The sequence below is a fragment of the Corapipo altera genome, unplaced genomic scaffold, assembly GCF_003945725.1.
Source record: "Corapipo altera isolate COAL_440 unplaced genomic scaffold, ASM394572v1 69, whole genome shotgun sequence".
NCBI lineage: Eukaryota > Metazoa > Chordata > Aves > Passeriformes > Pipridae > Corapipo > Corapipo altera.
In genome coordinates this window covers 2,517,532-2,544,450 of record NW_020884908.1, presented here as the reverse complement: position 1 = coordinate 2,544,450, position 26,919 = coordinate 2,517,532, and the positions used below count along the sequence as shown (strand labels likewise).

Sequence of the window (26,919 nt, the reverse complement as noted above, 5' to 3'; positions counted from 1 at the left end):
TCTGCACATGGCCAAAAATAAGTGTTTTCCTTTATGCAAAGAATCATTATAATCCTTCAGCTAACTGAAATTTCAGAAAGACATACACTAAAAATTTCGGGGTATTCCTGCTGTGAGAACACGGGTATGCATTCTGGCCTGTTACATGGAATTAGGCTTTTGAAAAAGAATTTGGACAGTGTTTTGGCTGCTTGGAGCTCTGAAATGCAGTAGTATTAGGTTTGACTCCTGGAGTGTTTCTCATAATGTTCATTGATTTTAAAACCAGAGCTTCATCCTTCAGTCCACTCAGTGACATGTTTCAATTTTACTTTCAATTTTACTGAAGGGAGCTTTTGGACATACTCTGAATTTTTCTGTGCTCAAACTCTGTTAAGTCTGAATTGAGGCTGATGTTAAGTGTCTCCATTCTCCCTGAGCACCTACATCTGCAAATCTTTCCCTGAAAGACAGACTGCTCCCTCTGGAAAACAGTTGTGGGGAGGGCACATTTAACAGTACCCTGTGATAACATACCTCCAAGACTTTTATCATTAGGGCTCTTTGGGTAATTATTCATATTGAAAAACATCCAGACAACAAAAAACCCCAACAAAACAAAACAAACAAAAAACCTCAAAAGATGAACATTTATTCTAGCTGTGATTTAACATTCTGATGAGACATTTAAAACATATCTTTTTCCTTCTAAAATGGTGCAACTGAACTAAAAAGGTTGAATATCATCTAGATAATGCTGAGGACAAATCTGTCAAAGCATGGGCATAAATGTATCTTCCAAGACAAAAAATTCCAGAGGTAATGTTTCTGAACATTTGTTGATGGCAAATCAGGACTTAAAGATGTTTTCATAGTAACTGCCATCAATTTCTTAATCTTAACAACTAAATCTTGTAACATCAGACATGCCTTTACCTAGCTAGAGTTAAGAGCAGAAAGGGGTCATTGTACAGTTTTTTACCTCATCCACACTTTAAACCATCAATTGTTCTGGAAAAAGGAAGGCGTATTTGGTGCAGCAGTTACTTCTTTGTAATTTCTACCTCATAAGTTTGTAAGTATCAAAGATAATTTCCCTTATTCTCCAATGACAGATATGAAGTAGAGACAGCAATAATTTCACACATTTTAAATTTAGCCTGGAGGAATGTTAAATGCCCCCATTGTTAGTGCCAAGCTTATGATGCAAGAAAGGCTAAAATCTTCCAGACAGCAACAGCCAGCCATTCCCCATAATGGGACTTACTTAACAAAAGCCCCAGTCTATTCATTAAATAGACATATTCAGAAAGAGAGTTCTTTTATCAAGCACCCTAATTTCTATTTCATATATAAGTACTCCGGGAATGTGGACAGAACATCATATGGAAGCATCAAGAGACAAACAACACTTACTGCTTCCCAGCAGTCAATTTCAAAATAAGACAAATACATTAGGAAATTGGTATTAATTTAACCACCTAAATTTCCTCCCTGGCTTCTTACTGACAATCATGTTTTCTTGGAGGTAGAGCAGTTTTGCAGTTTGGGCTCCAAGCTGTACCATTAACAGAGAGGTTGGGAAAGCGTGTTGAAAAGCAACATAATGCCAGTCTCTATCTACATGTACTTGAACCCCAGCCACAGGGCAGTCAACGAAGCCTGCAGAATTGTTGCTTTCTAAGCACCAGAACAAACATAGAAACAGTAAACCCTGAACAGCCTTCAGCAGAAGGTTCCAAAGGAGAAGCAAAACTTGAACTCGGCTACCAAATCAGAAAGCGAGTCCCACACAGGGATTACAACAGCCATAGGTGCTGTGAGGGGCCTGTGGGCTGGACTCAGACCATCCAAACAGGCCTCACAGCACCATAGGAAATGTTCATCAGCTCGAGCACAAGGTTGTTCACTGACCTTCATCCATTTGCCTCCAGCAGAGAGGGAGTTTTGCAGAGGCACCCCGATCTCCTTCCGCACAGACGAGTCCATTGATCCGCTACAGCTCATCAGTGTCCCACACGTACGGCCTCTCACCACGCAGGAGATGTCCAGGCCAGCACACAAGCTGACTGAAGAAAAATTCCAAGGCTGCTCTGATGCTATGAAAGGTACTTCCCTTGAATACCAAGCAGCATTGCAGGAAACATTCCTGTTCGTATACGACTTCAGATTTTCTGGAATTTAGGACTCTGGGTTACGTGGAAGCTAAATCCCAGATACAGCTTCAAATCTGGATTAAATGATGTGTGCCACATATTTAGTGACATAAATCACTGAAACATGGTCATAAAAATTTTGACTCCTGAAAAGGGCTAACCTCTCAAAAAAGAGGACTCTTCAACTCTCTCAAAAGGTACCCCATAAAACTAAAAAGCTGGTCCCTATAAGAAACGGGTCCCCTTATTTTATGATAAGAATCAAAAAGTCAAAATTCTCTAGCCACTGGAAATCAGAGGTTTCCATTATATGTTGTAGCTTGGCCAATCTCTGTGTATACAAGCTGGGAGAAAAAAAGACCTTGAAAATTGTCTTTTTTTTTTAGCTAGTCAGAGCAAACAAAACTTGCTTTTTTTTTAGCAAGTCTTTTTTTTAGCAAGTCAGCTGCGTGTAGTATGCTTAAAATGACATTTAAGTACAAACAACTCTAAGAATTTCTTTTTTTACAGTGCTTACAAGTGCTTTAATTCATTCTTTTCTATAGGTCCCCCTTCAAATTGTTTTGACAGAAGGCTGATTGTGATTTTAATTTTCATCCCTACACATGATAAATCCAAATATAAAAATGTCCTTTGTGTATTATGCTTTCACTTGCTGGGAAATATTATGGACATAGATAGCTTCTGCAAGAACTGAAAAAAACAGCAATGTTTTCCAAAAAGATAGCATCTCTCTCCTATTTGTTCTTTTTTTCACCTAGAGTGAAGTGTGTTCAACTTTGTGAAAAATGAGTCTCCAAATAGTAACTCTGCAGTTGGTATTGTGGTTTGGGGGTTATGATTTTTTGTTTGTTTCTTTTATGGATTTGTTGTTTTCGGCTTGATTTTGTTCAACATTTTTTTAAGGGAGAGAGAGATGGTAGAAGGACTAGCTTTTACTTGACAGATTTCCTTCATTCTGTCCAGTCATGTGGTCATTCTCCCCCCACCCCCAATATTTTTTACTCAGTCGACCAGAGGAACAGACTCTAAAGCTACTTAAAGACAAAAAGTCTGAATCTCGTGTGTCTTAAGATACCTTTATATTTATGTAGTGCTGTAAATGCTTCTTAAATGAAGCCCATCAGAAGGAGCTGAATTACTGAATTTAGTAATCCTGGCAACGTCCACGTTTACAGCTTTATCTGTGTCCCCTAGAGAGGGCTGAACGAAAAGAAACAAGAAGCCAGGAGAGCTGTAGGAGCATACTTTGTATCTTCTTCATTGATACCCTTCATGCCATTCAAATAGGACTCCGGAATACACTACTTTAATTAGCAAAGCTTGTTTTAAAGTAAACAACACAAACACTCCTTATAGGACAGTCACAGTCTCCCCTGCTAGACATACAGGCTTTTTGGCAAGATCACATTCAAACAGCATGAAATTCACCCCTGTGCATGGCCCCCAGAAGGCCCTTGCACCATTTTAACTTCCATTTAGCTGCTCTGGATAGGAGCAAGTGGTTTGTGGGATAAGGACGGAGGTTCACTACAATTTTCCTCCAAAAAAAAAAGATGGTCCAAATCCACATCCGTAAAGATCAGCAGTTTTACCACTATAAGGTCATAAAGGTGTAATATAGGCGTCATGCATAGAGTACATACCATGTTTCAATTGAGTCCTGTCCCTGCATGACTTTGAGCCCCAGTGAAAGTACAGATCCACAACGCACCTGCAATTAAGCCCTCAGTCATTATATTTGCTGCGTTGTGCTGTTTACTGGGAACACTGCAAAGTCATTCAACTGACAGGAGTCAAGACAGCAGTGAGAAGAGTATCCTCATGAGGAAGCTCTGACAGGATTCCTTTTGACACATGGGAGAACATGAGAGTCCCATCTTAGTTCAGTAATTGCTAAACAAACAGAAATTGGAAATCATTAATGTGACATTGACCCATAAAACACTGATCACTGAGGCCCTGTTGTCCCCTGTGGAACAGGGAACAACAGATGGTCAAAGTAAACAGGGTAAGAACAAAACAATATGGAAATAATGTTGGTTCCTTAACAAATCTCTTACTGTAGTCCATTTATGCTGACTGACATCGGTTGTTCTTTTCAGCTATAACTGTGCAACAAAATCGGACATGTCTCATCTTCCAGTCTTGATACTGAGCTGTTGTTGATTTTCTTTTGTTGGTCGAGTTTTTTTGTTTTCCTTTTTTTTTCTTTTTTTCTTTTCTTTTTTTTTTTTTTTCTTTTTTACAACTACGTTTATCAACACTGATACATTACAGATCTTGTTAGTTATACTTTGAAGTCTGATCATGCAGAACTACAGGCAGGTGCAACTTAGATCTTATTACAGGATGGACATGGCAAGGTGAACAGTTGTTTTTGCTAGTTAAGATCTGGAGCTTTGTTACTGTTGTGGCTTAATGTATACTGGCCATAAGTCCCACTTACCCAATTTACTAAATATACATGATTCTATATGTACACTGAAACTTCCAGCACCCTCCTTTATCAGCATGTGACTGACTTAGGAGAAGGTCAGAGGTCAACCATATTTAGGCATACAGCGGCCTTATTGTAAAAGATTTTAACAGAAATAGCATGTTGGATTATTACATATTAGTTACAGAGGAAGGGGGAAAGAAAATCAATACAACTATTTACATTATAAATATCTTGCTTTCCAGAAGACAAGAATGGCCCTGTTCAGTGAAAATTAGCAAAAGAGACCTGTCTGAAATGATAAGCATGGTAGGGATACATTTATTTCCCAAATTGACTGTGTCTTACTTCAATATGTGCTTTTCAGCTTTTCACTCTCAAGTAAAAAGGCACCATTAGCCTCAGTTGAAGTTTTTCAACATTCTTTTGTCAAATCAAACCCTCTTTAAAACTCAAACTTGCCATGGGTCAATGAGCCTGAACATGCATTAAGTTAAACATTTCACCTCTTGCAATCAATAGTTAATTTTAAAAACCCCAAACCAAAAACAAAAAAAAAGAAAAAAAAAATCAGGCCACATTGGCAAGTTCCTAATACATCAAGAGAATTCCACTAAATTCCACTGGACAGGTCTGTTTTCCAGCTCATCAGTGAAGATGACACATTCACCATTCCCCTGCCTCCCCCAAGCATCTTACTAATTAAGACATTACATATTTTTATAATATTCAAACCTACTGCACAACAATTTTCTGTGTGTGTGTGTGAAAAAGATCACCTTGAGCTTGCAATCAGTTAACTGTGTCCCTTGCAGAGTGGTGGAAGTTCAAATAAGCACAGCCATCAGATCCTTGAAGATGTGTGGTTATATCACAACTACTCTCTTTATTCACACTAAGTATGAGTAGAACAGAGGTTCTGAAAATCACATCCCTATGCACACCCTCCCTTTCCTACAGACACATACAGAAGCAAAGAAAAATAATAGCCTAAACAGAAAATGAACCATTAACTCGGACTTTTTTTTTGCCAGACTATTAAAAAAACCTTCTAATTCTTCCCTGCAGGTGTTCTTTTGTATTGCTCTCCCTGGAAGCACAGAGTTTGTTGCAAAATGTCTTTTTGGTTGGTTGGTTTTGCATGTTTGAATTCACACAAAATTTTAAAATCTCAATAAGCATGAAGAAATACAAATATATCTGAAATGAAAGAAATTTTTGATCCTTTGAAATACTATAAAGTTTGTAATATAAATAAGCTAACACTCATTATTAGAAGTTATTTTGAATTAAAATATTCCAATTACATTTCTCAATAATTTCAGGATACTCAAAACACCTTTTTTCCTTTAATAAAAAATTTGGGAAATTTGCTGAAATTGACTTTATCAGGCAGTTCTAAAATTTGCTATTAGCACATTTTTCATGAGAAAATATGGAAAAGAATTGGAAAAGAAACCACTGGTGCTCACTGCCAAATATATAATACAATCTGAATCAGTTAAGTACTACTACTTTAGAAAACTCCCTAAAGGCACTGCAACAGGTCTAATTTCTTCACTAGCATTAGCCCAAACTTAGAAGGTAAAGCAACATACGTGAAGATAAAACCAAATTGGTTATAAGTTTGGAAGAGCGACACAGTGACATGATCATCTAGCTCGTGTCACCGTTGGCAGCCAACGTCGTGCAGGAACTGGGGATTTCCAGAGGAAAACCTTCAGTGCATTAGGGCTTGGAAAACTTGTTCAGGCTTTCTGCAGCTTTTGTTTGGTTGGTTTCTTTAAACACATTACCACACTTGCACTCCAATTTAAGCTCCATTTCATGTAATGCATCTTGCTGAGATTCCTGAATCTATGCATGCCATGGAATTCTAGATAATAGGGGGGGATCATCAACCACAATGCCATTCCCATAAATCAGTGTGCGACCAACTCAAATATCTGAACTCTCTAAAGATATATTACAATTTAATGGAATATAGTCAAAACTCACAACATACTATTCCAGCTACCAAGTCAGTATCTGAAGACTGTTTTCAAAAATTACCAAAAATTTTGGATTGAAAACATATATAACCTTGCATCAACTTGTAATAAATCACTACCTCATCCTCATTTAAACTCAGCAATGCTAAAGAAAATGGACAAAGGGTCTTCTAAGACCCATTCTGACTTTTTCCTTTCTTTTTTTTTTGTTTAGTTTCTCATTCTATCCAGAAGTACTCCACCTGAAAATAAAGCAGGAATGTTTTGCAGCAACTTTCCTCTATACCTTCTCAATGCTATTTCTTGCAGCTAGTGCTCTGAGCAGCCATTGATAGTTAAAATGCCTCTGCCATTCTCCTCACTCAGCTCATAGCTACATACACAGCTTAAGTAAGCCACTTGGGACAAAATTTCAGGCACTTAAGATATCAATAGGCTCTTAGGCATATTTTCAAAAATACCAAGGTGTCCAGCTGCCCTTCAGGACGATGCCACTTCTGGCACAGGCTTTCTGATTGCCTCTTTAGTGCCTAAATACCTTGGAACATCTGACATAGATCTCTTGCTTCCCAATTTCCTTCGTCTCTGGAGTGGTGGCAATCATGCTTACAACTGCAATCCTCAGAGAATTAAGTGAAAATTGTTGTTCATGTACCACATCTAGTAACATTTTTAAGCAGAAGTAGATTTTAAAGATCAATGGCAAAAATAAGAAAAGCATTTATTATTTTCAAGCTGAACAAAATGTTGGAATAAAGGGGAACACACTTGAAGAGAAAGGTACCAAAACTTCTAGAATCAGAAAATAAAATTTGTTTCCCTAAAGACAGCCTCAGAACATCATCACTATAATCTTTAATTCAAGAGTACATGCATTGTTATACTGTATCAGCTTGACAGCACCAAATCCCTGGCACAAAGCAAAACAAAGGATGCTACTCCTGCTTGATGGTCACTACTTCAGTTTGGACATACAAGGACCAGAATTGTAAAGAACTAATGCTTTTCTTCATTGATGGCTTTTTTTCTAGTGTCCAATGTGGACAGCTCCAAGTCTCCTCCCCTAGACAGAGCTTCCCATAAAGGAGACTAATTTGAGGACAAAAAGAGATGCAGTAATTCTTTTAGGCCCCATTTCAGCAAGGCACTTAAGCACATGCTGATGTCAGCCATTGCTGAGCAAAGGACAAAAGCACGTGCTAGTTAAAGTTATGTATGCATCCCTATAGTTTCCATCAAGTGTTTGAACAAGCACTGGTGCTTAGCAGAATCAGGGCTGCTGGGAATAAAGTTATGTAACTCCCATGATGTGGGTTCATTCAGTGCCGACCAAAGGACATATTCCATGGTTCTCCACCCAGCCTTCATGAACCCAAACAAGACTGAATTATACCATGGGACTAAGAGAATGTTTTTTGGCTTCAATAGGTGAAACATGGGAGATCTACAAGTATCCATCTACTGCAAATGGTTTCTCTGTTGTTGCCTGTGTCACATCTCCATAATACCACCGGTAATGAACTGTGGTTACTCCAAGTTTCTACGGTTTACATTGGTGGTGCGTTTGCAGTTCCTTACATACAGCTTTGCCTCTTTGAGATACTTGGTTGAGTTTTGTTTAAATAACACACCCAAATGGTGCACACTAAGGAATGTAAAGCAGATATTAGTTACCTGAATATTATTAATATATATCTATGATTAATTAAATCTGGAGGTGATACATTTCATTATTGCTAAGAAGTCACCCTTGGTGTTATTGCCTACATACCTACAGAGCTTTGCTGTTAACCTTTCAATGTTTTCATGATCATTGGCTTTGAAGTGAGAGTTACAGCACTCAATAATGACTTGATGTTTCATGGCTTAAGAGAGAATATTGCTAAATATATTTAGCAGTAGTAGATTATTGCTTTAAAAATTACTGCTCTGAGTTTTTAGAACATGATCAACCTAATTTTATTCTCAAAAAAATTTTGATAAAAATCTACCAAAAATACAACCAGGGGGGAAAAACCACTTCCTATAGCAATTCTGATATAGCTCAGACTTACCAAATCTGAAATTATTTGATAATCACTTTATTTTTACCTCCCCTTCTCTCCATCCTGGGGAGAAATTTTTTCTTCCTTTCTTCCCTTTGAACAAAATCTGACTTGATACTCAATTTTTTCTCCTACCACAGAATGGCAGGCTGGTAAGCCACCCAATAGCACAATCCTATTTTGGTAGAATTTTGAATACATAAGAACTAGTGAATTTAAAATATCCACTAACATAGTCTAAACAGTTTCTCTCTCTAACATTTGGAAAAGTATTAGAGTACAATTTAGCTCATTTCAGTTTACATGGCACACTTTGGTAACAGGACAGATGACTCAGATTTTAGTTAATTTCCAACTCAGGTAACAATGACCTTGCAGTGGAGAATGCTAATTGCTGTTTTGGCTGGAAAAATATTCAATTGTTATGAAATTCTGTGTGGACTCTTGTCATTTTCTGGTAAAAACACTTGCTGTTACTTACCATTGGAAACCCTGTGGATTATTACCTGGTAAATTCAATTTGATATTCGGTCACTGTTGGGTTCTTTGGAACTTGTCAAAACTGCCTAAGACCCCTGATTGCATCCCTTTCATCCAGAGCACCAGCTGAATGATAACCTTTGCTATTACTTAGAAAATACAAATACTAGACCCATGCGCTCCGTGGTTCTTTTCCATGTAACACAGCTGCTAAAACTTCCTGGGGAGTCTGATGATTTGTCGTGAGCAAATGAACAGCCAAAAGCACCTGGAGAAGGCCTGTTCTCTTAGTAGCAGAGGTCCCTGATAGCGAATGATTTAAAGGGAAAACAACCTCTAAGCCACAAACATACACTGAGGGGGAGTGGGCCGCAAATATCCTTTCTCTATCTAACCTAGTAAAGACCTAGACACAAAATAAAAACAAGTTGTTGCAGGTCCTTTTCATAATCATATATCACAATCTGCTCATTCCCCAACCCTCTAACTTACAAACATACCTGTAATTCATAATAGCGAGCCTATCTATGACCTAAGATGATAACTCACTTAACAGTGACAGGAAAAGTTGCTTACTGAGATAAATCTTTCTGGGCTTAGACATGCATAAAAAACCTTCGTTCTTGTTCCCTGTAGCTTGCAAAGATACATGTGCTTCCTTCTAACCTGGTCTCAGCTTGGCATATCTGCTCTAAAAATCAGAACAACAAGTCTTAACATTCACAAACTAACATTTTTCTATGAAGCTCTGTGGCTTCTTCCTTCAGTAAAACTGCTTATTATTTCAAAATATATATACAACTCTCAGCAGAAATTTTGGTGCTACATCTTCAAGTGTCTGAGGGAGACACAGTTCTGTGTGGTTATTTACACTTCCACAAGTCCTCATACATGATATGCAACCTCATCAATGAACAAACAAATAGAATATACACTGGTAATATCACATATGTGTAGTTATGCAGTTCACCTGAAATGGGCCATTTATGGTTGTGGAGTGCACACTAAGTACGTATGCAGATGTGTGTGTTCCTATGAGCACACAGCTGCATACACCGCCAGAATTCTCTTGGCATGTGTGTGTATGTGCTATTCCTATATGGAGAAAAATGCATGTATATCTCTGTCTGCCTCACTGGGCAGATGACAGAACAGAGAGTGAAGGCAGATGTACACTCGTATGTTTGAGAGTGGCTACTGCACACCTTGTCATGCCAGTGTGAAAAGGACAGTTGCAGGTTGCTGGTTTTGCAGCCATTCATTTTACATCTTGTGGGGAGGGGGTTAAAAAAAGGATTTTTCAGTTCCTTTTTTTTTTTTTTTTACCCCCCTGGTAAGCATCACTGGAAGAAGACCAAAGCAGAGCAACTATAAGTTAAATATACACTTGAGCTTAGCTGCATTACATAACTCTGTAGGAGAAGCAGGCTGAAAAGATTTTTGTTTGTTTGTTTCGTTTGAATCTTTGCGTTTATTATTTCTCATTCTTTTCATCTCTTAACTCCCATCAATTTTTTCCTCCTAAATGACATCATCCTCTGAAGAACGCTGGGTTTCGCAGGCAGGCGGCTAGTCACCTGCAACAACCGAGGGGTCCCGCAGAAGCTTCCAGGCTGCTGTCCGTGTCAGACGCCAGGGTTTGATCCGTGGACATGGATGAGATGTCATTGACAGATGAGGATGGAGGGAGGCTTTCACTGCTGTTCACTGCTGCACCTGTGCTACGAAAACGAACACCAACGTGATTAAACCTGAAACCCCGGAATGTGTTATATTTTGAAAAAGCAAAGGATACTTACCCCATGGCAACGGCTGTGTAAGTACGCGGACCATTTTAAACAGTGGCAAACATTAGCAGACAATGGGCCATACAAAATTTAGCTATTGGATAATATTAAATATTTTACTCAGAAATCTCTCCCTCAACAGTCTGTTTTGAAAAGTTACAGCTCGTAACACTAATATTCAAAGCTCCAGATGGGAACTGCTTTATACTCTTGTAGTAGTACAAAGATATTACGGCATCAGAACTACTCTTACATTAGTTTACTCTCCTGATACATTGGGAAAATAAAATAGGTAATTTAGTAGGTGCTGCAAAAAGACAGCCACCCATGATGTCTGGCTGGTGACTGCAGACAGCAATCATCTATATTTTCTGGCAGAAAACTTGTTTTTCTAAGAGTTAATTACATGTACATAATTCAGGTACTCATTAAATATATCTCAGCATCCAGTACAATACTATTACTTCATGTTTACATGTTATTTAATCATGTGACATTTTATGAAAATACTAATCAATCAAGACAACTGCATTTACATGTAGTCAAAATATGACTGAATTTATCTATATTAATGACTAAACAGTATATTACCTTTCTAAATGTTTACTGTACTGGACAGAAGACTACCATTAAGTCATGGATACTGTCACAGGAATCAAATGGAAAGAATTCAGGTACATTCAATAGACATTTCATCAAACTCTTGCTGTGCAACTTTCTTTGATGAATGTACAATCCACTTAGCTAGGCAAAATAACTGAAGAAATAACTGCAGAAATTGTATAGGTGAAGATTTTGTTACACTCTGTCTGATTCGTCACCACTAAATTCAATAAACCCTGCTATGTTTTTTTCAGCAAGCATCAATTCAGCCCGTAAGTTTCTGGAAATTGCATTTTTATGGTTATTCCTAGCTTTCAGCACAATTCCACATGATACAACACACAGACATGATAGTTGCTGTTGCAGGCCCAAAGCTCCCAGACTCAAAAAATATCCACAAAACCAAATGAAACCACACTAAACGTAAATGACAGAATTAAAGAATTCAGCAGCACAAAGTAGCACTTATGCACTAACACTCAGAAACCCAACCAAAAGCTGTCCTAGACAGTAAGGAATGCTTCATTTCCTATGCTCAGCACCTGCCTGGTGCTACAACAGCTTGCTCCTGAAGGGATGGGTGCCAGGTGAGACAGCACAGAAATGACAGAGGTGCATTCAAATCTGCTGTTTATGAGGAATTTATGAATCTGCTGTTTGAGAGGAAGCTTCTCACTGGCTGCAGGATTAAAGAAAAGAGCTGAAGGTTAGAGCAGGTGAGAAACAGCTCCTGGGATCTGTTCCTGGCTATGTCCTTGACTTGACAGCTACTGTTATAAAGGAACACATCAGCTTCCCTGCTGCAAAGGAGGAATTCCTTCCTCAGAGGGCTCCTGTGAAGCATATTTAACAAGCACCAATGGAAGTGCCTCTGAGACTTCAGTCGTAAAGTGGTACAGATTTGGGGGTGAAGAAACTGAAAAGACAACTGTAGATTTTGCTGTTTCCGAAAAAATAACACCCTATGCCTGTCTTGGGGATTTGCTCAGCTTCTCCTAAATCCTGTAAATAGCAACTATTGATATCGAATGTTGCAATGTTTGGCAAGCCCATCAGCTGCTTAATTTAGATTCTGCACATGACAGAAGAGGGCTAGTAAAGGCACCCAGTGGTTCCTGGGTGATAGCAACAAAACTGACCAAATCAGACAGCAACTGAAAGCCAGGAAAGGTAGAATACAAGGTCAATTTTCATCTAGAAAGGGAATGTTAAGAATAAGCTGTGCTAAGATCAGTGCTATTTACTATATTCCATATCCAGAAATGAGAAGACAGTTGAAAATGTTAGGTATGAAACTACAGCTGGGTAGTGAAGGCTAGAGTAGAGTGTGAGAGGAGGTTAGTTAGTATGGACAGAATTTAAGTTTAATTCTAAATAATCTACACCCATGTATTAATTTTTTAATTTAATGAAAATACCTGCTGTTTGATAATACCAGCCAGAAACACTTTTTAAAAATGCATTAACCAAACAGAAAACAGTATTTGTAGATTCCTCCCCTGTTTTTTTGCATAAAACAGCTTATAGCCTTTGCTTCTCTGCTTCAGAAGTGACAGAGGAGAAGAGTCCCAAGACTGCTAGTGAAAAGTTCTACTGTTCTTCTTGGTAGAGTTTAAAATAAATAACACATCTTCTGTGGAACCCTGAAGGAGACCTCAACAGAAGATTCACATAAGCATGTGTGATAGCCAAATAGTGTGTGTATTTTGGAGAGGTTATAGGGGTATAAAAGGTGTATGTTTTCATGTTATAAGGGTGTGAATTAGTCAACAATCCTGGAGGTTGATTCGTGGCTATTTCTCACATGTATTTTTGCAATTAAGTTCCACTGAGAAAACCTTTTATTCTAACCACTTCTATTCTCCCAGCCTAGTAATGATATGGCATAGACCCTTTGAGTAGTCAGCACATCAGTAAAGTGTACAGCATCCAAATATATAAATAAAACAAAACCATTCAGCAATTCTGTGACAAAGAAAGAATAGAAATGCAGAAATTACCATCTAAGATTGAATTCCTTGTTTATGTGTGCATGTGGACATGCACATGTTGCTCACATATCTATGTAACACATATATACCCACCTACACACAAGTTTTTCCACTCAATTCAGCACTACTAATGCCTTAAATAGGTTTGGACATGGTGAGCTCTGAAAGATAGAAATCTAGATAAAGTGTAGAAAAAAGTAGTAATTTTGAAAGACTGAAAGATGCAGGCAGTGAAGTTCAAAGGAAGGAAGACTGATTAGGGATGTGATGATGACAGAATTTACATGAGCTAAAAGCTGACAGAAAGAATGATGGATGAATCTGTTCTCCAAGTTCTCTGAAGACAGGACAAGAACTGCAGCAAAAAAGACTTAGGAAAAAAGCTTTTTTAAAAATAAACACTGAGAGGTCTTTTGGACAGGCAGAAATAGTATCTGGGAGCAATTTTAGACACTGTTGATTTTGTTCACTGGACATAAGCATGAGGGGTACTTGAGTTTCTCCCCCAAGCTCCACATTTCAAGCTTGTATGTTATACTAACCAATTCTTCGCAGAACAAGAGATTGACACCCTGATACACAGGCACCTTAAGTAGCTGCATCAATGGGCAATTATTATCCCTGGTGCTGTCAGCTTCAGCTGTTTCACCAAAAACTCTGATCAAGTAATCGTGGAAACTAATCTCCAGCTTGCTTGCTATGATTATTGATAGAGTGCCAAATCTTAGCTTCCTGAATTCTTGCCAAGAACACTAACCAATAAGTAATGTGTGTGTACAGTCTCTCATTTTCCTTATGCTCAGAACTGGTGTTTTGCCTCATTCTTTCAGTATTTCATTCAGCTGAATATTTGAATCAGGCACATGAACTGAAGAAAACCAGGAAATCTACTGTTTCACAAAACAGCCTCATCTGAGATGAGTTTTTAAATAGGGGCTAAACTTGCTGGTGCCCAACAATCCGAAAACAGTCAAAGGGAAACAGCAGAAGAAATACAGGTAAGAAATGACAACTTTATATGTTTGAAAATGTTTTACATAAACAATAAAAACCTTCCACATAGAAAAAACAGAATATGGAATACATAAAGAAGTCCCTGGATAGTTAATTCCTGAAACAAGCAACTACAATGTTTCTTGATCATAAATCAGCCTGCAACCACAGTGCTGCAGGGGAGAAAGATTTAAGAATGAGATACTGCTTAGGCTCCAGATTACTTTTCAGTGATGGTACCATAGTTCAGTAAATTAAATCTGCAAGTCCTGTACTTTGTTTGCTACTTGGCAAGAACACAATGGATTGTTTCCAATATATTACTTCATCGATGTCAAAATCCAGGTGCAGTGCTAGTGCTCCAATATCACCATCCAGCACTCTATTAACTCCCTTCCTTGTTGCCATGTTTCCCTTTGTCCTGTCAATTACTAGTGATACCTTCTTGTTCTAACATTAACTAAGTTCAGCAGCAAGAGAAAAATGAGAATGAAAAAAGCCTTATGTCTGAACGTACACAGAATAAACTGAATTAAATTATTTTAATTTGAGGACAGGCTCTGAAGAGCTGATTTTACACACAAATGCTACTAGAACACTGTGCTCAAAATCTGGTCATTTCAAGTCTGCCAGTGGAAGCATGCCTCCACAAATATGTATTTCTGTGTACTGGCAGTCAGAGTTTGCATTTCTGTGAAAAGAACTGCTGATGTGAATTTTCCTCAGAAAAAACTTAGTTGTGATTTTTTTTGTGACAAGATTTTAACAATCAATCGTTGAGACAACTTTCCCTGCTTTGTTGAAGTGTCAACAAAGCTTGTCAGCAAGCTACCCTAATTTTATCAGCCTTCTGAAAGGATAAACTACCAGACCAGGTACCAGACACTTACATGGGCTGGAGTGGGGATCATGTGTGCAGTCTTGCGTGTCCAACAGATGGATACATGATAACATCCTCATTTTTTATCATATCAACCACCAAATTATTAGTTCAGTTATGCATCCATAAGCAGTATAAAAATATCAGTGTGAGATAAACTTCCCCACTTACAGGAGTATCATCTGTAATCACAGATCTTTCCACAGAAAATACCAGAACAACTATGTCTCAAATAGCAAGAAGGCCAGTTTTTAAGTATTAACATGATGCTGGAGCACAATTAATCAAGGTCAACTCATTAGAAGCACTGAATTTCATAAAAACTTTTTAACTGGTCTACATAATGGCAAGTGTAGCACAAGTGCTTCAGCTATCTCCATTGTCTTTTTGTCAGTACAGAAATCACATCAGTTATTCAATGGGGCCGAGTACCTGAAGGAGAAGGCTGTCCTTTTACTACGCCATTTTTAGTCTTTTCTTCAGAATTCATTACTTCTTTGTAGATGAGTTCTGGAAGAGAGAATTGTAAGAGTTACAAGCAGGGACTGGCACCTGTGACCAGGAAAAAAACAACTATCACACAGTGTTGTAGCCCTCCCAAGAGCACCCTTCACAAATCTGAATGCTCTACTTGTCTAAGACCTCCCTCTTCCATTCCCCTTATCTCTTTTTGGAGCTGAATTGAGATAAATGGATTAAACTAGAGCACACAAACTGTTTAACACTGCACTACCTAGAAATGAAGCAGCACAATAACACAATGCTTTTTACTGGGGCTAAAATTCTGATGCATTGTCCTGCCAAACAGTAGTCTGTTCTCCAGATGATATCCTTAGATTTCAGTGAAGCACTGGAATCCACACCTCCTCTGTTAACATTAACCTGTGTAGATAATGATAGTCCTCAGGACATTCCTTATTTTTGCTATCAAAGCACCAGTAAGGTTTTGATTCTAACACAGACACAGTGGGTGGTGGGATGTGGCATTTTGCCACTGAAATACCCCTTCCCATGCCTTTACTGCAATTACCTTTCCATTCCTCAATTGTATGTTCCCTTTCATCCAGCTGTTTATCATATATCTGTGGAGGAGGCTGCAGAAAAAAAAACAAAGTTATTTAGTCAACGGTCTGTTATATTGGAAATTAGGAGTAATTACTTAATAAAAGATAATTTCTCTTCTCCCTCTTCATAATCCATCCTGTACATGCAAAAACACACGAACACATTTGAATTTTAAAGGAATTAACACTTCCGGAATCCAACTCTTTTCGTAGAATAAGTCAATATACTTCTCTGTTTTCCTCTTTTAAAAAAGAGGCATAGTTGCAGTTGAAATAAAATTGCCATTGTGCTTGTACTGAGCCCAGAAACTGTATGCACCAGCAGAAATGTACTGTCAGAATACCAAACAAATACCAATCTTGATTAATTAGTAGTACCATTACTATATTAATTTTTAAGTTGCTCTTTAGATGCGCTGCTATATGAACTTCTCAGAATAACTCTAATTTTGAATTAAATCTCCCTGCCACCGTTTCTGATCCATGTTCCAAATTCCCAAGCTTTCCAGCATATGTATTTTAAGTAACTTTGCTTTCTGAGCCACATGTTCATTGCCTCTCCTGATGTTAGCTGCCAAACATAGCAGCCGAGAAAAGCAGAGGACTCTCTCCTCCTTTCTTCTACCAAGAAGCTTCAGCATCCAAGGTAAAATTATCTAATGAAGACTGAAGCAAGATCTACAACACTTTTCTCACTCATATGTATTTCCTCTGACTTTCACCTTGGGCACTTGGCCATTGTGTCCCTTTCAAAACATCCTCCTACTAAATGCACACTTACCAAGCTGTTTTCTGAAGTTAGAAATTTGCTCTCAGGACTCTAACTCCATCAGTCCACTAAGCTATTTGCATGCTACAGATACAACTGAAAAAGTAATAGCTCAGTGTCATAATACAGACCAAGAAAATTACATGACAGCTGACCTGGACAAGTCCACTGAAAACAAGAGAAATTTCTGCAGAGTGATAGATGTATTACGGCTAAAGACGAGGGAATTTGGTGAAGTCCTGGATAGCCAAGTCTCATACCTGAGAATGTGCTGAGAGGGAATGTGAAACACATGTCATGAGTTAAAGTGAGTGCCAGGTTTTGCTACATCAGCAAGGTAAGACACAATCCTCTAAGAAGTCTGAGTCCAAAACCAATGCAGCTGTTCTTTTATTCAGCAAAACAACCTTTCTTGGTCCTTTCCAGTGATTCCTGAAGCTTAAGGTAGATGCAACCAAGATCGTGCAACCCCCATGGGGATTCTATGTTTCTGCTGACAGTGTTATCGGGGAGTTGAATGCTTACAAGAGTGCAGGTGAGCCTCTCCACTAACCAGTGGGATGTAGTAAGGAAGCTCTACTCTTCCAGCTGAGCCTACTGGGCTCCTGCTCAGCCACTCAGCCAGCCCTGTGGCATGCATTTCCTACTAAGGAAATCAGAGAAAGCTGGCCAAGACAAGGAAATTGGAGGGCAAGGAATTTACAGGAGCAGGAGGGGAGGCATTTGGCTGAGCTGGAGCTGAATTACAGTGACAGAACCACTGCTTCTCTGTCAGGTGGAAAGAAAACAGGTAAACCAAATTGGACAAGAATATCCTGCAAGTACCTTTCTTTCTAAACACTTCAGGAAGGGGCTTACAAAAAGGGTAGGGTGTGAGTAAAATTGCTCCTACCAAGTATTAACACCCTTTTTAGACCTCCCATAAAAAAGCTTGTATTTCTCCCCCAGACAGGAGTAAGAGTACAGATTCCTTCAGTACTTCAATTCTCAAACACGAATTACAGAACCAAAAGGAATAAGTGATCATATGTATATACCTGTTCTCAGTTCACACAACCAGAAAATCTTTGGCTTATGTCTCTTCTAATTTATCTCAACTACATCTTAAGCAGGCGTAATTGGCTAATAGGCAACAAGAAAATCAGCAGTAACCGTTTCCTTGATTAACACATTCTGGAAACAAAGGCATTTTCCAGGGAGAGAACCCAGGATAATCTCACTTGTTACCAAGCTCCTATTTTGAAGACAAACAAGGGAGAACAACCCAACTCTACTTCACACACTGCAGGATATCAGAAGCTGCACCTGCACAGCATTTGACTGCTCTACCTGTGTTTGTACTGCAGACCCTTATTTGTGAATTAGCAGGACCCACAGCTATGCAACATGGCTCTCGGTAGGAATGCCAGAGCCAAGGGTAACAAATATTCAGCATAATAATGACATGACTAAATTCCTCCTCTTCACAGAGGCAGCATCTATAACCTCTAAAGCATTTGCAGAGCCTAAGGGAATGGAGCTCTGCTGAGAGGCCAGGCCAACGCTCTTCTGGGAAAAGTGAAGCTTTCCCACCTAAATTCCCCGATACAAGGAAATGACCCCTTATCTTTTCATTGATTCAAGGCACAGAGATGAGCTGAGAATACCACAACAACTTCAAGAATCTATTTTCCCACAATTCTCATTAATCCTAATGAGAACCACAAAGCTTAATACAAAATCCCCTCGAGGCTGACCACCCGTTTTCTGCTAACTCATTTGTTTTGCAGGGCTTTTTTAAACGAATTTCTAAAATTAGAGGGAGGAAGGGAGGTTTTTAAGGACAATACACAACTATTGTCACAACAAAGGAGCAATCAGAGCAGCTACCATACCAGGGTCCTCCTGGGCACCTGATTTCAGACTTGGTGCAAAGGTTAGTTAGCCTAAACAGATTTTGCTACCTAAGTCAAATGCCTTAAAAAATGACTGTATTTGTAATCATTAACTTTCTATGGGGATGTAGCTGTAGTGTTATAGACACTATTATACATCATTCATACAGCACGTGCCAACTGAGAGTTACATGGTTTAGTTTTTACAGGTTTCAGAAAAAGCATTAAATAAAGGCTGGGTGAGGATCAATCCTATGGGTGGCAGCATCTAGCTTCAATTTAAGGCAGCCATTTTCTCCCCAAACCGGACTGATTTGTAAGGAACTGCACTGGCAACAATAACAAAGAATAGAATCTATTTTTGGATGGGTAAGCAAAGGAATGAATTTTATTTTTCTTGTAGATGTTAAAAAAAAAACCCTTGTTGTTTCAGTGGTTACTGGCTTTTCCATTTTACAAATTGATTCTTAAAATATTTTTGAATCAAATGTAATATTCACTGAATATAATAAAAATTACAAAAACTCCAAAAGAAAATATCTATATGGACCTTCTTCTGAAAAAAAAGAAAAGTAGCAAAACAAACAAACAAATAACCAAAATCAATCCAAAAAAACAAACCAAAAAACAAAACACACAAAAGACAAGGGGTTTATGTGGTCATATAAACAGCAGGAGACTACTATATTTGTTAAATACCTTTCTAATATCGAGGAAGGGAAAACTTTTCACTAGAGAAAAAAGCAAAACATACTTTGAGGTTGATGTATTCTCACTTTCCCAAAGTAACACAAATTAGTTTGTATGTCACTGCTAGAAAGCAAGTGGAATGGGCTGAGGATCACACTTGGATGCTGAAGCTCACACTCGAATAAATCCTGCCATCTCTGTCCCTGTGTCTGCAGAGCTAGTGCCAGCACAGTGGAGACCTTGGGATGAGCTGTTTTTAGAAAGCTTGACAGAGCAAGGCTTGAGTCTGCATCTGTTCCTGGAATCGCAGGGTCCAGAGCAGTAGTTGGAGTAGCATAAAAGGCAGCAATAGAATTAGCAATATCCAAATAGAAGAGGGACTGGAGGCTGTAAAAATTAATGGTGTGAGGCTAAACATTTTGTTAAATGGCTTAGATCCTCATAACAGGTGAATATAGAAATTCCCTTGTGTTTTGCCACAACCTAGGTTGTGTTACTGATACCATTTTTGTATTTATTTCTGTGGTGCAAGACAAAGTACACCAGTGCGCTTGTCACCAGAGGTCTGATAGTTTCTTTACCTAGAAAGGAAGATGTCAAGTGCTTTAGATTTCACCCTGTAATGCCAAGGGACTCCACAGTGGGCTAGGCATGATCTCAGCTATGGATATGGAAGAAGAGATGCCTCTGAGCCCATTTGTTCCTTTGAGTCTTTGCAGAGACTTTTAGAAAACTCCACACATGGTGTGCATCACAGAAACTGGGGACTGAGCTGTTTCTGAACAGGTGGACTGTAAGGATACCATGCAGCAGGAGTCAAGATTACTTGGCTACATGCAGATGACTGAACAGGTTGAAGATACAACAAACAAGCTGGAAAAAGATTTAGTTTGGTTTGAAAAAAAAAAAGAAGAAAAGAAATGCCTCTTTCTTCTCTAACCACTACTCCTCACTGACATGAACAAAGATTGCTGTAGAAGCTGTTTTCAGCTTCCATAGTTAATCATCTATAAAAGGATAGATGTTGCTGACTTGAGGGAATATCCATACTTGTGTACCAAGCAGAGCTGCATGCTTCTTTTGTGAGAGAACAGATGTGCACCATCAACCTCTATGTAGAAAAGCAAGCACTGTAACTGACTGCTAAAAAAAAACCCCTGTGGCAGATCATTGAAGACTTTAGATACAACATCTATACACTCAGAGCTGAGCAAGAGAAAAGAATACCAGAAAAGATGCACAACCTGACAGCCTTGGTTTTGTCGCGTAGTGAAGGTGACACCTTCTAAGTGTTTGTTTGCCAAGGACACAGAGCTGTCCAGAAGCGCCTCCCCATCCTAATGGATGCTCAGTACACACAGGTAAAATAAGAGGTGGATGATTTTTTGTATTTTCTTCTGACAAACTATGAAACTTGAAATTCATTTGAACCAATTGTATTCAACAGCTGGTCATGGATGGTTTATACAGTGCTAACACAATACCACAGCAGTTTCTGTTCTGGACCTCAGACTGAGAACCATAACCCAAGTTCTCTTCATAAGCAATATAGGGAAGAGCATCACATTAACAGAAGGTAACACACAGATTGGAATGCACAGAGAAAGGAATGATAATTCACAACTCAGCCCCTTGTGGGTGGTCCTAGATGCAGAAATACTCCAGTGAAATACAAATCCTATGACAACAAAACCAATAATGGAAGCGGCATGAGTTACAGTGAATAAAACTCCACAAAATCTATCACTGTTGTAAAATTCTGCCAACATAGAGCAATTTTTTAAAGGAATATTTTTAACATATGATCTTTCTGTTGGAATCTCTCTTCTAATGGATGGCATATATCAAATAACAAGCAATAACTGCAAGTACAGTAAAATCTAAGACAAATTTTGAAAACAGTTAACAGAAAACATCATATAATTATCTATGGTAAATTTTGCTACTAGATTTGTTTCCATGGAATGGAACAATATTTTTCCCAAGTAGGAATCCATGAGATCACACATATACTCAAAAGGTTCCAAAATGAAATAATTTGCAGGTAAAGAAAAAATGTGCAAGATTAGGGGCGATTGTTTAGGACTTAAACAGCAAAAATTCTTCTAAGGCAGCATCTACCAGAACTGTGCAAACAAATATTTTTGGCCAAACAATACTTGGTTAACTTTTTATGAAATACTGTAATTGAAAAACCAAAGGGAGGAATATAAAGCAGCCATTATCTTGTGTAAGAATATCACTTTGCTACAGATAAGTGGGCATCTCTCCCATCCAAAATTATTTTTAATGCCAAGAATATGAAAGGAATTAGACTGGAGACCAGGTAGCTCAAGCTAATGCAATCCTAGAAAACAACGAGCACAAGTGTTCTGCTGGACCTCATACTAACAAACAAGGAAGGCCTGGTTGGAGATGTGAAGCTTGGAGGCAGTCTTGGATACAGTGATCATGAGATTGTGGAGTTCAGTATCTTGTGAGGAGGAACCAGAGCAATAAGATCACAGCCCTGGACTTCAGAAGAGCTAACTTTGGCCTCTTCAGGGACCTTCTTGGAAGAATCTCGTGGGAACATAACCTAGAGGGAAGAGGGGTTCAAGAGAGCTGGCTAATATTCAAGGATCACTTCCTCCAGGTTCAAGAACAGTGCATCCTCATGAGCAAGAAATGGAGCAAAAGGGGCAGGACACCTGCATTGATGGAATCATAGAATCAGAAAACCATAGAATATCCTGAGTTGAAGGGACCCACAAGGATCATCAATGCGCAACTCCTGGCCCTGCACAGGGCCATCCCCAAGAGTCACACCATGTGCCTGAGAGTATTGTCCAAATTCTTCTTGAACTCTGGCAGGCTTATTGCTGTGACCACTTCCCTGGGGAGCCTGTTCCAGGTACCCAACTACCTTGTGGGTGAAAAGCCTTTTTCTAATATCCAACTTAAACCTCCCCTCACACAACTTCAGGCCATCCCCTCAGGTCCTGTCGCTGGTCACCAGAAAGAAAAGATCTGCGCCTGCTGCTCCTCTTCCTCTCATGAGGAAGACAGTCATATGAGGTCTCCCCTCAGTTTCCACTTCTCCAGGTTGAACAAGCCAAGTGACCTCAGCCGCTCCTCAGAGGCCCCACAGTGGATCCCCGCTAGTGACAGGTCGCCAGTCTGATGACACCCTACTGCCTACTATTACCCTTTGTGCTCAACCCATGAGCTGACTGCTCACCCATTGCATGATGTGTTTATCCAGCTGCATGCTGGACATTTTGTCCAGAAGGATACGGTGATAGACAGTTTCAAAAGCATTACTGAAATCCAAAAACATTACATCACCAGGATTCCTTTGATCAACTAGGTAGCTTAAAGGGTTGTAAAAGGAAAGTACGTCTGACTAACAGGACTTTCCCCTCATGAAGCCATGCTGGCTGTGACCAATAACTGCATTGTCCTTAAGGTGTTTTTCAGTATGTCCCAGAATAACCTTTTCCGTAATTTTACCAGTCACTGAAGTGAAACTGCCAGGCCTGTAGTTTCTGAGGTCCAGCTTCTTGCCCTTCTTGAAAATTGTGGCAGCATTAGCCAGTTTCCAGCCAACTAGGACCTCTCCAGATTCCCCAAACCATTCAAAAATCATTGAGAGAGGCCTCACAATGGCATCAGCCAGCTGTTTGAGTATTTTCAACAAGGAACTCCTGTCAAAACTCAGAGATAAGCAGGAGATAGACGAGGTGGAAGCATGGACAGACCACTTGCAATGAATACAGAGATGTTGTCAGAATATGCAGAAATGCAACAAGGAAGGCCAAGGCCTATTTGGAATTAAATCTGGCTAAGGATGTCTGGAATTAAATCTGGCTAAGGATCTGGCTAAGGATAACAAGAAGAGTTTCTTCAAATACATCAATAACAAAAGAAATAAAAACTTCTTTACTGTGCGAAAGTAGGTGTCTAGGAATCCATTCTGTTCACAATTCGAACATTTTGGGATAAAAAGCCAGTGACTTGCATACAGACAGCATCATAAAAACATTAAGAGAGATATGAAAAATTAAATATCAGATTTGGGATTTATTCAAAGATCATCTCAATGAAGAGCAAGAATGTATAGCAACTTCAAAAAAAAGGTAGCTACGTAAATTAAAACATTGTCTCAAGCACAGCATTTTCAGATAGGAAAACAGAGAAGTTAATGTGTCATCAGGGAGATACTGAGATTACCTACAATAAACAGGATAGTCTCTATGTAGACACAAGAGACACTGGAAACTTCCTTCCTAAAAATAAAACAAAAGCAGTTTGAAGGAGAAAAGGTATTGTGTGTCTCATTTAGTCATGAGAATAGCACAAATGCTCTTATAATAGGTAAAGTAAATATTATAACATGAAAGTAATAAATATAATATCTGTTTAAAAGTGGATCCGAGATGGTTTCTGCATGTAACTTGCAGAAAGAAGGAATCTTTAAATGAAATACAATACACAGAAGTAAGGTCTATATGTTCTTATTCTGATTTTACAATAGATTTGCTGCGTAATATTAGTAAATAATACTTTTACCCTTTGAACTCTAGTTTTCCTTAGGTGTGAAGATTGACAACAGATTTCAACAGTTCCTAAAATCTTGGGAATTTCACACAATTATAAACATACATTATCTGTATTTTATAACTTGTTTTATAACAGATATTTTACTCGGTTGAATACAGAAATTATCCTAACTGTAACACTCTTCAGCAGAGTGTTAAAAGAGTGCTTCAAAATAACTGCAGATCAATGATGTGTGCTCTGGAAAACCTAACACTGTGACTTCATTATCAAAGATACTGCAACAGGCTGAGTGTGCTCAAAAGAAGCTGGCTAACTCTGTATATTAGACATAAGAGTTTCCTCTAAACCCAAAATCTAGCTCACCCACTCAGTCCACAGGTAAGCTTAAAAACTGTGCAAGGGTTCTAAATGTCAATATAATGACTGCTTCAGAGCTATCCAGGGCTTTGGATGTGGTTTGTTTTTATACAGAAGTCTGTGGGAGAATCACAGCACTGTTTGTGTAGCCTGCTATGAGTGAACAGCAAGTCCCACATCTAATAACATACTGTCTTCCTCTCTGTATCAGGGAATCATAACATGGCATTTAAGGCCAACCAGAAGAGTTTAATGCTGTTACACATTGCAGGGGAAAGGGTATTGCATTCCTACCACTTCCCATTTGTGCACAGTGTTTGCCCATTAGGAGACATAATAGTTTTATTGCCCCCACTCAGTCTCTAAAAGACCATAAACTTTTAATAGACTTATAAAAAGGGATTGTAACTGTCTCACTAGTCTGGACAGGGCTATTTAATCTGTTTTCCTCACATTTATAATGCTGTAAACCTGGGCAAACATAGAGGGTTGTTACCTCCAGGTTAAACTTTGACACCAAATTCTCTGCTTATTCCCTGAGCTGACTTCAGTGCTCTTCACTGCCTACTCCAGCACACAGTGGCATTTAATGACATTGCAACAGCTCACTTCAAAATTCCTGTCACATTAAATGCTCTCACTTACCTGTCCTCCTAGGCCTCTCAATGAAGCGGACAGTGTACAACAGATGCCTGGCTGCTTTTGATGAAGCCATTTACTGGGGAGATGGAATAATCTACCTAGACAGGTGGAGTTAACTAACTCCTCCCCCTTCCCAGTACTACACTCACTGAAAATGTCATCTTGTTTAATACCTGTGTATCCTTATTTCTTTGTTATCCCTACTGTACAGGGCTATTGACAGCGGAAGGAATCCTGCCTCATGCTACAATGTGGGAGGAAAACTTAAAAACCCCAAAACATCCCTCTACCAAACCTTTAGCTACATGATGAAACACTTCACTCTGTGTAAAAGTACTTATTAAGTGATACAATAAAAAAAAGTGCAGTGAACATGGGCAGGGGTAAGTCACTGCAGGCTTCTAAATCCCAGTGGGGCAACCAGGAAAAACAGTAGGTGGTTAAGCACAATGCGAGTGACCAAAAGCAGTAAATCCATCACTGATTTTCCTGTTGCTCTCTTGTCAGGTTACCTGGCTGCACACTTGCAGGGCAGTCTGTGAGGGTCACTTCACAGAGCCTTGTCATCCTGCAAATCTAACATTAGTGAGCCAGATAACCATTGTGAGGTTTTGACACATCATTCAAATATTACCTCTTTGTGCAACTGTACCCTATTATAACTTCTGTGGTTTTGTTCATTAAAGACAAATTCACAATCAGATTATTAAGTGAATCAGCAAAAGCATCTGCCTCTCAAACAGCTCATTTGTTGGATATTTTTAGATGAGTACCTACTCCTAGCCCTGCTATAAAGTTGGCAAGAGCTAACAAAAATACAGGAGATGACAGCCATTTCCCCCTGCCCATGGCATACTTAATGCATGGCATTAGGGAATGTTTACTGAATTTGATCCTGACTTTTCTGCAACTGTAACAAGGCAGATGTTTCAGCAGAGCATTTATTGGAGAGACATGGAAAGACTCTTGTGATATCAATTCAATTATTTTTCCAATTTGCTTTTAAATACAAGATTGCAACAAGTAACACTGAAGTATAACAAAGAAAGTTGCACAATGCAGAGCCTGCGTTTACAGCATAATATTAACTACTCCAGAAAACTGTAATCATTTAAGACATTGGATGTAAGTGTTAGAAGATACTCCAAGAGGTTTCTGGATGTTTTCCTAGGTTCTCTGGTCCAAGGTCACAGACAGATGCACACAACCTGTTGTGCACATCAACACAGCTTTTTCCAAGAGGAAACAAGTTACCTCATGCTTGAAGCTCTAAATCACTTTGTTACCAACAAACAAGTTTACCACAACAGGTACCTTGCTGCCTTGTAAAGAACTAACAGCCAGTCAGATATCAAGAGTTCAGCCAGAAGTGCCAAACTGTAACACGAATGCACAAGTAAAGATTTCTTTCCACTGTAACAACATCTACTCCTTGTAGAGGCACTGCCAGTTAGTAGCAGTCCCAGAACCTCAGGACACTCTTTTGAGGAAGAACAGAAAGCCACTAATCTCCCACGAATCTGTTTGAGAAGCTTATTCTATCATGGAGACAACACTGATGGAAAACACTGACTGACAGCACTTCAACAGCTAAATCAAGAGGCAAAGAAAATCCAACTGAGTTAAGTTTTCTTCA

At 38.9% G+C, this 26,919-nt stretch overlaps 1 protein-coding gene across 12 annotated transcripts in view; it reads right to left on the bottom strand.

Annotated features, from left to right (window-relative positions):
* Positions 1-3,367: 3,367 nt before the first annotated feature.
* Positions 3,368-26,919, bottom strand: part of MAPK10 (mitogen-activated protein kinase 10) — a 166,111-nt gene continuing 142,559 nt past the window's right edge. For 10 of the 12 annotated variants that reach the window (XM_027652835.1, XM_027652836.1, XM_027652841.1 and 7 more), the window contains 3 exons: positions 16,376-16,439; positions 15,778-15,855; positions 3,368-10,807 (listed from right to left, as the gene is read on the bottom strand). In XM_027652835.1, the coding sequence (XP_027508636.1) occupies positions 10,665-10,807; positions 15,778-15,855; positions 16,376-16,439 (285 nt within the window). In that variant the 3' untranslated portion in view covers positions 3,368-10,664. Of the gene's footprint in view, positions 10,813-15,777; positions 15,856-16,375; positions 16,440-26,919 lie in introns of all 12 variants that reach the window. The other 2 variants (XM_027652839.1, XM_027652838.1) reach the window with 2 other exon arrangements.